At 38.1% G+C, this 11,929-nt stretch overlaps 1 protein-coding gene across 1 annotated transcript; it reads right to left on the reverse strand.

The window, feature by feature from the left end:
• Positions 1-1,197: 1,197 nt before the first annotated feature.
• Positions 1,198-9,529, reverse strand: GNPDA2 (glucosamine-6-phosphate deaminase 2). Its single transcript, XM_072861406.1, has 7 exons — positions 9,363-9,529; positions 7,641-7,804; positions 7,233-7,334; positions 6,540-6,722; positions 6,025-6,209; positions 5,755-5,929; positions 1,198-2,294 (listed from the first exon to the last, which is right to left on the reverse strand). The coding sequence occupies exons 2-7, from the start codon at positions 7,762-7,764 to the stop codon at positions 2,236-2,238; spliced, it is 828 nt and encodes a 275-aa protein (XP_072717507.1). The 5' UTR covers positions 7,765-7,804; positions 9,363-9,529; the 3' UTR covers positions 1,198-2,235.
• Positions 9,530-11,929: the final 2,400 nt, after the last annotated feature.

Consider the following 11,929-nt stretch of genomic DNA (forward strand, 5'->3'; position numbering starts at 1 on the left):
GTGTGCCCACCTCCAGAGGCTTTTAAGCTGCATTTACTTTATGCTACACATAACAGCATTCTCCTGAAGCACAGTCTTTTAAACATTTTTCCCCCACTGTTGCATTACACTTCAAAAATGCTAGTGCAAAAGTTGAGTCTTAAACCTGAAAGCCTGTTTTAAATCTGTGCTTGTTCAATCTACTGTTAAGAACTGAAACACTGGGCCTGGCTTCCGACACTGCTCAGGACAGACTCTTCCATTGTTTTGTAATTTCACAGAATCATAGAACATACCAGGTTTGAAGGGACCTTGAAAGACCATCTCATCCACCCTTTATGGGAAAGGTGAGCCTACATGAGATTATCTAGCACCCTGTCCAATTGCATCTTGAAAACCTCCAGCAGTGGGGACTCTACCATATCCCTGAGGAGGTTGTTCTACTGAATGATTGTTGTACTATAAAAACACCCCTATTTTTTAATGTTGCAATGAAACTTTCCCAGGTACCTGTTGCCCCTTGCTTTCTCCATGTGGCTCCCTGTAAAAGACAGCTTCTGTCCTCTTTGTAGTCACCCTTTAAATAGTGGAATACTGTGATGAGGTCAACCCTGACCCTTCTCCAGGGAGAACAGACCTAACTCCTTCTACAGCAGGTTCTCCAGCTCTTTGATCATCTTTGCAGCTCTCCTTTGGACGCTTCCTGGTCTGTCCATATCTTTCTTGAATTGTGGGGACCAGAACTGAACACAGTACTCCAGGTGCAGCCTGACAAACACCAAGTAGAGTGGGATGATCACATCTCTATCTCTGCTAGTAATGCCCCTGTGGATGCAGCCCAGGATCCAATGTGCCTGTGTTGCTGCAGCAGCACACTACTGACTCATTCAGCTTGCTGTCCACCAGGTCCCTTTCAGCAAGGCTGCTTCCCAGGTGCACAGCCTGGGCTCTTTGGTTATTCCGTCCCAGGGATTTAGGCCAAGTGCCTGTTAATGCAGCCACTGGGCTTATTTGGCCAGTATTCTCAACTGTAAAACAGGATTAATGTGACTTGTAATAAAGGCTACCTGCCTATCATCTATCCAGATATGCCTATCTATGCCTTTTTTTTTTTTTGCACAAAGACATGCTTCCCCCCCCAAGTCTAAATCAATAAACTCAACTTCTTCCTTAGGTGGAAGAAGGCACAAAATTCCAAACCTCTCCATGAAACCCTAAAGTATTTATTCATGTCAGGATTTGTCTTAGGAAGAAAGCAATTTTGAAATTACAGATTTATATTTAAGTTTTACTTATAGTCAGAGTAGGAAATAACATTCCTTTTAACAGCTCAATATTTATAATGATACAATGAGAGGTAACTATTGCAAAGTGATTAACAGTTGACTTCAAATATCTGCAAGTATAATACACCATCATTATATTCTTGTAAATTAACCTCTTTTTAGGCATTTAGTAGTAACATCAATGGTACAATTAAACAGTTACCTCCAGAAAGGAACATTTAGATTTTTCCTTATGTATAAAGCTCAATTACTAAAAATATAAAAATCCTAAAGTAATTTGAAATACACGAGAGGAAAAAGTGCTATGACAGAAGTTTAATATTGTTATCTGTGGAGTAAGTTACAACTTTCAAGAATTTGGTGCATTTTTAGGCACTGTTTTTGTATTTTTGTTTGCCTGAATTGTACAGCAGGACTTGAGATGCCCAAAAACTGTTTAAGATAAATTTAAGGCAACCAAGTGCAAAAGCTCAGTGTACATTAGATATATGTAAACAGAACTTTTCATAGTAGAAATTGTATAACTATTACAAGTCCATAGTATTGACAAAGGCCAAAACCATTCTGCCTAGAGACACAAATGCAAAATGTAGTTACACTAGTCAAGCCAAAAATTACAAATTCCTGGAAATAAAATATCATTTTCTCTAATACAAGGCAGATGCATTACATTGCTGTGCTAGAATAAGTGCTCTGCTTTTCCCCCCTACATAACATGCAGTCTCCCACAGGTTTGTTCTGTTCCATTTAGTTATTTACCAGCGAACAACAGAGCTCCAACTGTTAAAGCAAAATGCACAACACAGCAAACGGATGGAATGTGAATGTACAGATATTGGACCTTTTAAAAAATACAGTACCTAGGATTCCCCATTTTAAACAGTTTTCAGCATATTGCATAGCAGTGAACACATCTGCTACCTAAAACTGTTGCTGTTGACCCACATGGAGTTCCTCTTCAATTCTTCTTTCAGTTTTCTTTCATACTGTACAGTGGGTCCACAAGCTTATTGTGCACATGCATTAAACCTTGGGGGGAAAGCAACAATGCCAGCTTTACATTAGTCATACTTTTTCAATGCATCTTTCTAGCCACATTTTTATTTGGAGTTTGCTTCAAAGTACACATTTTAAATAGTTCACTGAAGAAAATAACAATTACTAAAGTAGTTTAAAATCAGAAGTTAAAGACAGCATATATATTCCTGTATCTCTTGAATACTATTGACATCTGCAGTATAAAGTGAGCATGGATGAGACAGCTCTCTGATAATACACCTGTCAAAAAGTAGATCTGGAATACTTCCAAATGAATTGAATACATGAGATCCGCCCATCTTTCTTTTATATTAAAAGCTGCATAACAGCAACATAAAATTCCCTCATACCACAATTTGTCATAAAAATCAGATGTACACATACTGATACTTACAGCTTGGATTGCAATGTTCTAGCATTGTGGTATTACTGTCTTTGTAATTAATAGTGTACTTGTGGTCCTAGACAGGCAAAACCAAACTAAAAGTATGCAGACTGTTAATGCAGATTCAAAACTTAAGTAGTTTAACTGTTTTCTATTCTAGCTGGGCTTTTTCTGGTCATATACAAGTCATCCATAGCTGTGATTAGGGGAGGTGTTTTTTTTTTTTCCTATTCAGATACTTTAATTTTGGAAAGTGCTGAAAAGAGCAATAATAATAATTTAAAAAAAAAGGTGCTTTTTGCTTTATTTTGTTACAACTTAGTAAAAATGTTACCTACATCTAGGTATGTATGACATTCAGTCACTGGTATGTTTTTAACATCATTTCACCTTAAGGACTAATAACAGTAACTGATCAATGTTCACAATCTGCAAAGTGAAAGTCCATTTTAGCACCAAACTAAAGATTCACTTCTAAAATTACAAATTTAAGTAATATGCAACATTAAAAGTAGAGAATTTTTCTTAAAAGTCATTAAAGAAGTCTGACAGTAGTGCACATTTTAGTGATTATCTATGGCAAAGAATATCCAAATACCTTTGCTACATGATGCATCTGGTGGCAAACTTAGTGTCACTGCAGCAACATGAAATTTGAATAAGTATACAATCTGAGGTCATTACTGTAGGTGACCACAACAAAAGGCATTTTATGCAGCATCTATTTCTAATTAGTGTGTGATTATTTAATACAAAATGCAGATGTTAACTATTTCCTTCTCCAATTAGTGACACATTCAGCCATACTAAACAGCCAACACACCTGTAACTGACTCAAGAATCCAGCTCATTTTGTCTCTAGAGGTAATGACAGCTTCAGATATTTGTGCAAAAAAAACCCCCACCACCTTAGAAGGCAACATAACTAAAGAAAACAGTTTCTTAGATTTCATGAAGGATAACTATTGGGTTGATGTACATTGAAGAGATCAAGTCAGTAATATTTTTCAGGAGTTTAACAGTAAGTGAGAAAATACTAAGTATACATTTGATACAAAAGCCATTTGTATTGAAAGAGTAACAGCTGCACACACTACTCAAACTAGAACGATGTTTTGAACTTTAAATCATTCCACTTCCTACCAGTGTTTTTCTCTTCTAAAAAAGGGAAATGAAAAGGAGATAATTAGCCACTTCCTAGAGGCATGGAAAATGCTTACAAAGTATTGCCTCTGCCATATTTCATGAAGGATATTTAAATCCTGTGAAATTGTTTCAGGAAAAACAGTTAGAAACAAAAGCTTTTTTTTAAAGATATGCAGAGTCCTTACTTGATAGATGCCAGAACAATTATTTCAAAGGAAAGTCTCACTGTATATTCAAGTATGCTTTGAATAAACAGATTTCTGCATACAGTTTTAAGAAGAGCATGCACAAGTGTGGAAAACCATCCTGAATTAACTTATCTGCAGACTAATTAGTAAATTCAAAATTCATTTTCTGCTTCATTCTGCAAGACAGTTACCTTTCCCTTTTCCAATAAGAACATTTAAGTACACTTGTTAATTTTAGCCTCTAATAGGTTCTCAGAAAGTTAGAAAAAAAAGTGAAGGGGAGTAAGAGTTATTCTAGTTACCAGCCAGTGTGTTACCTGATTATCAAAAAGATTTGAAGTTTCATATAGTACCTTGAGATTTTTTAAATGGTGAAAAATCATGGTAAATAGCTGCCACAATTAGCAGTCATTAAGAACTACCTGGCTTCCCAAAAAGTCTACCTTGAAGATCAAGATTCAACAATAATTCCACATTTGACCCACACTGATTTCTCCTCCATCTTAAATGGGGAAAATCTCACTGATTGGAGAATAGGTAAAATTAAGCAAGTTTAAAGTAAACAATCTTTTTAAGAATTCTATTGCTCTGTATTACAGGGTAATTAAATAGTGTGACACAACAGCACACATTCATATACTGTAGCCCTTGATTTTTTAAAGCAATGTTCAGTGTCATTCATACCTAGTAATTCTACATTAGGTTTATATCTTTCCCAAGCAAAGCTTTTGTTTATATGAAATACAAGATAATGTTTAAAATTTATCCAAGCTGCTAAAGAAGTTTGTCTTTGAAAACAAAAAGTACTATCTAGCAGTGTGATACAGGTAAAGACTAACACACACAATACATAGCAAAGAACAGCATACTGAAAAAATCCAAAGTTCACAAGTTTGCCACAAATTATATCAGGATAAAAATCACATTAATGCCAGAATTGCAATCTAATACATATATGGACACTGCTGATATAATGCTCTAAAAAATTATTTCATAAATTACAATCTTGGTCTCGGATGCCTCAACTACTACAAGTATCCATGCTAGTGAGAAAGATAAGTGATTTACACGACTGCATTTGCTGTGCTAATATAGTTAGGAGAAAACTCCTTTTCTCCACTTCTACAGTCTCAGTGGAACAGAATTCACATCTAGGAACTTTCAATGACTATCAAAAAATCCCAGCTTTAAGCTTGCCTCAATATACCTACTACCAATATGAAAAGCACAGTAAAAGGCTGCAATGTATTAAAAGTCAGTATAGATTGTTATGCTAATTGCACTGTATGAAAAATGTCCTCAGGTGGCTTCAAAGTCTGTATCACACATTTCAAGTTTACTAGACAGCACATTACAGCACATAGCAAAAGCGGCATGAAAATATATCAGGATTAATAAATGTATCAAGTTTTCTTTAAGTGAAACTTTCCAGTATATTTAAGACCAGTATTCTGGAACCAGACTGCTGCTGTTTTACATACAGTCGAAGATTACTAAACTATAATTTCAAACCAGAAGCAAAGGAAATATTTTTCCAAAGTAGGGAATGTAAGGAACACAAGTTATGCCTCCTAGCACTTTTCCATTCACAAGAAATAAGTTAACATTTAGTATTTTGAATATATAACATTATACATTAGCTACTGTAAAGTATTGGAAGGCTCAGACTTAAATCAATATAATTTAAAATTTGTTTTTTTTAAATACATGTAACCTCTGATTCAGTGCTCACCTTTAAAGTACTTCACAGTCTTAACTCTTAGTTCTAAAGTAGCATCTTCATCACACACGAAGATAGTACGAGGGTGTTGCTGGAAAGCAGAAACTGTCCACATATGATTGACTCCTTCTTCAATTGCTTTGTACAATGCAAAAGCCTTATGTGCACCTGTTATAAGAATCATCACCTGCAAAACAAAGGTCTCTTTACTTTCAATCCCAGTATCAATACCAACTAGTCTTGAAAACAGACACATGCAACTAGAACTAAATGAGTTCTTACTTCTCTAGCATCCATCACTGTACCCACACCAACTGTTAGCGCCATAGTTGGTACTTTAGATAAGTCTCCATCAAAGTATTTAGCATTTGCCAAAATGGTGTCCATTGCTAAAGTCTTTAGTCTTGTTCTTGAAGACAAACTTGATCCGGGTTCATTGAATGCAATGTGGCCATCTGGACCAATGCCTTTTCAAAGTTAAAAAAAAGTAAATCATTCCAGACCTGCGGGTCAACAAATATCCTCAAACATTGTAAATGAATAAAAAAGTTTTAGGACTCATTCTTTCCTTTTGGTTCACCGTTTTCAATAAAAATCATTCAAAACTTACTTGAAATTAAGTTATTAGAAACTTGGACACCAACCATTCTGTTTTGGTATTCATACTGATTCTTTGTGAGTCACAGAACTTTCTTACACATAACTGAAAAAAGTGGATTTAGCTAAGTTACAAAAATAGCAATTAAAGAGTCAGTGTATTTGTTGGAATCAGCCAACCATAGAGCATTTCCTCATACCTCCAACAAACAGATCAATCCCCCCTGCTTCTTCAATTTTCTTTTCAAATGCATCACATTCTGCCTGTAAGTCTGGAGCATTCCCATCAAGGATATGAGCATTATTTGGATCTATGTCAATATGTTTAAAGAAGTTATTCCACATATAGGAATGATAGCTCTCTGGATGACTTCTGGGAAGCCCTGAAATAATTTAGAGTGAAATTAACATATTACAAGATTTAATCAAACAGCCTTAATTCTAGTCTATGTGTAACCAATGTAAGGCATGCAAGACAAACCTAAGTAAGAAGTCAGATAAATCAATATTTGAAATTATACTGAGAAGAAAGATTTCCTGTTGGCATGCACAAGGCAAATGGTTTACATTTCCTTCATATACATCCTATGTGAGTGTAAAGTCTTTAAAAGAAATGCAGTCACAATACTATGTGACAACATACTTTCTACAGAAGTGTTGTAAAGTAATTTACAAGCACTGAATTTAGCCCAGGATCCACCCAGACTAGTTTATTATTTGCATTTTTGTGGATAAAGGAACAGAGAAAAGTGCTTAAGATGACCCCATTTACATAAGTAACTTAGAAGTACAAACATACTAGACTGATCTTGTGCTTTGTCAAGTATTGAACAGTTTTAATAAAGGAAAAAATTATCAGTATAGCGTGTTCTCAAACAATTAGCACATCTTACCTACATATTCATCCATGTTGAAAGTCTTTACATATTTGAAAGAGAGATCTCCATTCCTGTGATATTCTATCAGCTTTTTGTAGCATCCCAAAGGTGTACTCCCTGTTAAATAAAGTTTTTCTACTGTTCTATGTATCTGCACAACATTTTCAGTGTATTTAAATCTCTTCATAGTCAGATTTTGCTACAATGCTTTTCAACATAAAATAAATGTTATTTCTCATTTACTATTTCTCAGCTTCTCAAACTTTATCACAACTGTTTACACAAATCAAATCCCTATTTAAATAGAAATATGTTGGAGCATTACCAAAAAGATATTTGTGTTCTTTTAAATACTGTATGTTAGCAATGATACAAACATAGTTCTAGGTTTAGTCATTTACATAGGCTCTGAATAAAACTTGCCTGTTGGTAGACCAAGCGTGAAATACCTTCCTTGACTTGGCTTGAATTGGATAATACGATTACAGATGTATTTTGCTGCCCATTCACTAGCCTGATCATAATCTTCAAGAATTACTAGCCTCATTATGGCCGTGAGGAACTTGTATGACAGAATAAACTTAAACCTGGAGAAAATGTCAAAATTTTAAAAATAAGCACCATATGAATAGTTGTAAAACTCTTAGATTACAGAAGAGATAAAAAATGACTTTTTATACTGATGATGTATAGTGCTAAGTAAAGTAGATTTTACTTGCATAAGCATATTACACTCTTGCAGTCCTAGTTCAAGCTGGACTGTTGGACAATCAAAAGAAAAGCTACAGAACCCAAGTGATAGATTACATCAAAATATTTATTAAAATTCACAGACTAATTTAAAGTAACTTGTAGGAAAAAGCTAAAACAAAATGACAACAAGCCATTTGGAACTTCAATCTTTTAATTAGTTGTTACTGTTAGAAAAGAGGAAATACTCTGCTTGAAATAAAAGCACAACAATAAGTGAATAAACATTGATATTAACTCCTGTTTCTTATGACCAGATGAATGCTTAAAATTTCAAAAACAAGGCCCAGAATAACCCCATGCTTCTATCTTCAAAATAGATAATTGGAAGTAAACAGTTAAAACTCCTTTCACTCCCATTCTAGCTCCATAACAATGCTTCAGTAACCTTATTAATCTGCAAAATAATGTTAAAGCATTAGAGATATTTGAAATCTTTACAATTCACAGGAAAAGATACCTACAACATCACATTTTTTCTTTTCAACATAACTTTAACGGAAAGTCAGTCATTCTTTATAGGTTCTGCTTTTGAGTACAACTATATCAACCATTAAGATGAATATCTAGAAAACAAGCTTGGCTGTCAAAAGTACATGGGCTTCTCCTGCATTTAAGCAAAACTCATTTTTCCATGAGTTTCTGCTTAACGAGTCAGGTAATTATCAGAAAGACTGAGGTTCTTTAGCCAGTTTATCTTCCCTGGCATTAGCTAGAAAACAACATAGCTGTGAGAAGCCTAAGGCCAACTAAGTGCCAAACCACCAGTAGCACACACTACTCTTAGTTGAGAGACCAGTTTTAGAAAAAAATACGAATTAAACTACAGTAGTCCTTAAGAGGGTAACATCTCTTCTTCACACTAAACGAGGAAGGAAATGAGCACCACCTTTTGCTGACTGCGCTGCTTCCTCTTCCCGGACAGTAAAACCGTGACAAGTCAAACTCACCTTTGCAGGGGAAACGCTATTCCACAGGTACCGACAAGGTTAACACTCGCGTTTCCTCGAGGAGGAGGACAGAAAAACAGGCCGCCAGAAGGAGATCCCGCGGCTTTAGGGCAGCCTGATAAAGCTTTAACGAAGCTACCCAGAGAACATGGTGATGCTCTCCAAGAGCAAGAGGAGAGACGCGAACCCGCACCAGAACGACCGCAGACTTTCAGCTGGGGGTGTTCTTGGGGAGATTCGTGAGTCTACACTGTTAGAGGAAGACACATACTGCCGGACCGCCCCCACCCCGCCAGCGCAGACTCCCCCCCAGGCGGCCCCGGGCCCCGCGGCCTCCCCCCACCCACAGCGCGGGGGCCTGCGCGCACGGCTGCACCCCGCACGGCCGGCAGCAGGGCCCAGCCTCAGCCCACCAACGAACACGACGCTCCCCAGCTCCGCTCACCCCCAGGAGAGCTCACAGCGGTCACAAGCAGAAGCAGGGCGGCACAGAGCAGTACCGGGAGGGAGGACAGGCACAGGGACCTCCGCTCGCCGGAGCGGCCCGCAGCACCGGCCCCGCCACCTCCGGCAGAACCTGGCGCGCAACCCGGAAACACCTGGCGAGGACCGGAAATAGCTTCGCGGGTGGGCGGTGCCGGGCATGCGCGGAGGCAGCGGCCTGTCCACGGCGGGTTTTTGGGGCCAGCAGGACTGTCCTCTGGGCGGGTGATGGGGGCTGCCTCTCTCCTCTTGCGGGGGTAGGGCATGAGTGAGGGGTGGTGCCTGCCCTCAGAGGAGCGTCTAGGAAGGGGCCTGTGGGTTGGGGTGGGTAGAAGCTGCTGCAAAAGTTCTGCCCTGCTTCATAGACTGAACTAGAGTAGGGTTTTTGTGCGAGGCCTTGTCGTGGAGCTGCTGTTTTGGGGTGAGCAGGTGGCATGCTAAGGTCTTAATGAGAAAAGCTCCCCTTTAACATCAGTGTTCACTTGAAACAGCTACAAAAAAGGCTGTTTGTACTTATTGCAAAAACAGTAGGTAGGGTATCAAGTTATTTATCTTTTTGTTTTAAAAAAAGTCAAGTAATTTTACAGATGTAGCTAGGCTATAATCTAAATGGCTATGGTGTGATAGATCTTACTGGTGGGAAAGGGTTAATCTTTTAAGGGATGCTTCATCAGAATAGAGGATGGAAATGGGGGGGGGGAGGGGGAGAAAAAAGTTAAAGCAGAGGCTACATGATTCTGAGTATATATGTATGCAAAAGCTGTAGGCTTCACTGAGATCATACCATATTAGAAAACCAGGATAAACTGGTTTGCTGGGCAGCAGTATAACTGACTGAGGAAAAACATAGTGATTGAAGACTAAAGGGAGGGAAGGTAATAAAAAGGGGGACAGGAATAAAAAAAAAATCAGGAGTTGCACTCACGAGAACACAATAATACATTTTCTGGTAACCTGACTCGGAACTACTGCAAGGTAGCTTAGAAAGATTGAGTAATGCTTTGCCAAGGGTATGAAAGGTGTGTTTGCAAACTCAGGAAGAAAAATAAGTCTTACTGGAGTCTGTGGGGCGTAGCAGACAACCAATTAAAATATCCCTTGTTTAAAAATTGCCTTTTTTTTTTAATTTAACTTTCAAATATCAGCAACTTAATATAGCTCATGCCTGTTCTTCCTATAAAGTCTTCATCTCGGAAATTTTACCAGGTCCTAAAGAATATTGGGTTTTCTTGCACTGTTTCTTGAGTCATGCTCTGAACCTCTGATGTTCTCATTGTTACAGTGTACGCTGCAGTGGAGGTTGTGATTTTCAGATCCTATGTAGCAACCTAAGTTTTGCCTCTAGATTTCCATTCTGTTTTTTCCTATCTACATGGACCACGTGTAACACTTCAGTGGTGAACTACTGCATATAGCAGACTAGTTAACACATTTTTGTGGTATTATTACACGCCTAGGTACCTATAGGCCTGAAATCACATCCCCAGAACTGTAGGGGAGATCCTTTTCTTCCCCTGGTGAGCCCTGTTCTCTGAAATGTAAGCTCAATGTCAGATTACTTTATTATTTTTTCATGGTCAAGTATCCATCAGTGCATTTCTCTTCATCAGCTCCCTGCTATCCTTCTAGGGCTGTCTATTCCCTTTCTCTGCATCCTTGGTGTTGCCAGCTTGTGCCCCTGCAGGCAGGAACAATGGGCTTCTCTACTTCCCTAAAACCTGTACTAGCTACCCTGATCTCAAGATGGTGAGTTGTTTCTGAGGATTTTTACTCTAGCATACACTTGCTACCTGCTGCCTTAACAAGGTATGAGTGGAGCATGCCTGAATGGATGGTACAGCAAGAACAGCTGCTTGCATTATCCCTGCTTCCCTTGGCAGAACAGCGTCATTCAACTGTGTCTCAGGCTCCCCATCTCTGTGATCCCCTTCCTAGCTCTACCCTGTAGGTATGACCCTACCATATATTCCTTATCCTACCGTAGTCCATTGGCTTTGTTCATCACTCTGCACGTGATGTTGTTATAGGAAACAGATCTTTCACACAGGTCCTGTGTGTTTCCACAACTTGAAAATTCACTATGTTCATCACTAATGAAAAACTCTTTAAAATTCAGATAATAGGCTCCCCCATGTTGCATATTCTCCAGGAGGTCAGAGAATATGTGATGTACTGTTCAGTTCAGTGGAACTTCTTGCACTTTTTCCTGCTGCCCCTAAATTCTGAGCAACCTTCTGTTTCTGTTGCCTTTTAGCAAACTTGGCAACATTATCTAAACTATTTCTATTAGGCATACTCTCAAATCCCCTGTCTTTTGTGAGCATATTCAATTCTGCCTCTCCTTGTTAGTATGCTAATGCATAGGGTATGATTTTTGCCAAGTCATTCTTCAAGTTTTCTGTTCTAATTAGTAGTAGATGCAAAATGCTCTGTATGCACTGAATGTTGTTGCTAGCAATTAGGCAAAGTCTTAATTCCTTATTAGGTTTCATTGAGTAGCATGACTAGAAGTTTCTTAAAATCTCGCAT

The sequence above is a fragment of the Ciconia boyciana genome, chromosome 5 (genome assembly GCF_034638445.1).
Source record: "Ciconia boyciana chromosome 5, ASM3463844v1, whole genome shotgun sequence".
Lineage (NCBI taxonomy): Eukaryota > Metazoa > Chordata > Aves > Ciconiiformes > Ciconiidae > Ciconia > Ciconia boyciana.

What these genes read in the sequence shown, in the direction of transcription:
- GNPDA2 (XM_072861406.1), bottom strand. Translation starts at nt 7,764, where the DNA reads ATGAGGCTAGTAATTCTTGAAGATTATGATCAGGCTAGTGAATGGGCA. An exon ending in CACGCTTGGTCTACCAACAG is followed by an intron (nt 7,335 to 7,640) that starts GCAAGTTTTATT and finishes TTTATTTAACAG; the next exon opens with GGAGTACACCTTTGGGATGC. An exon ending in GACTGTGAAGTACTTTAAAG is followed by an intron (nt 2,295 to 5,754) that starts GTGAGCACTGAA and finishes TTTCCCCCCAAG; the next exon opens with GTTTAATGCATGTGCACAAT.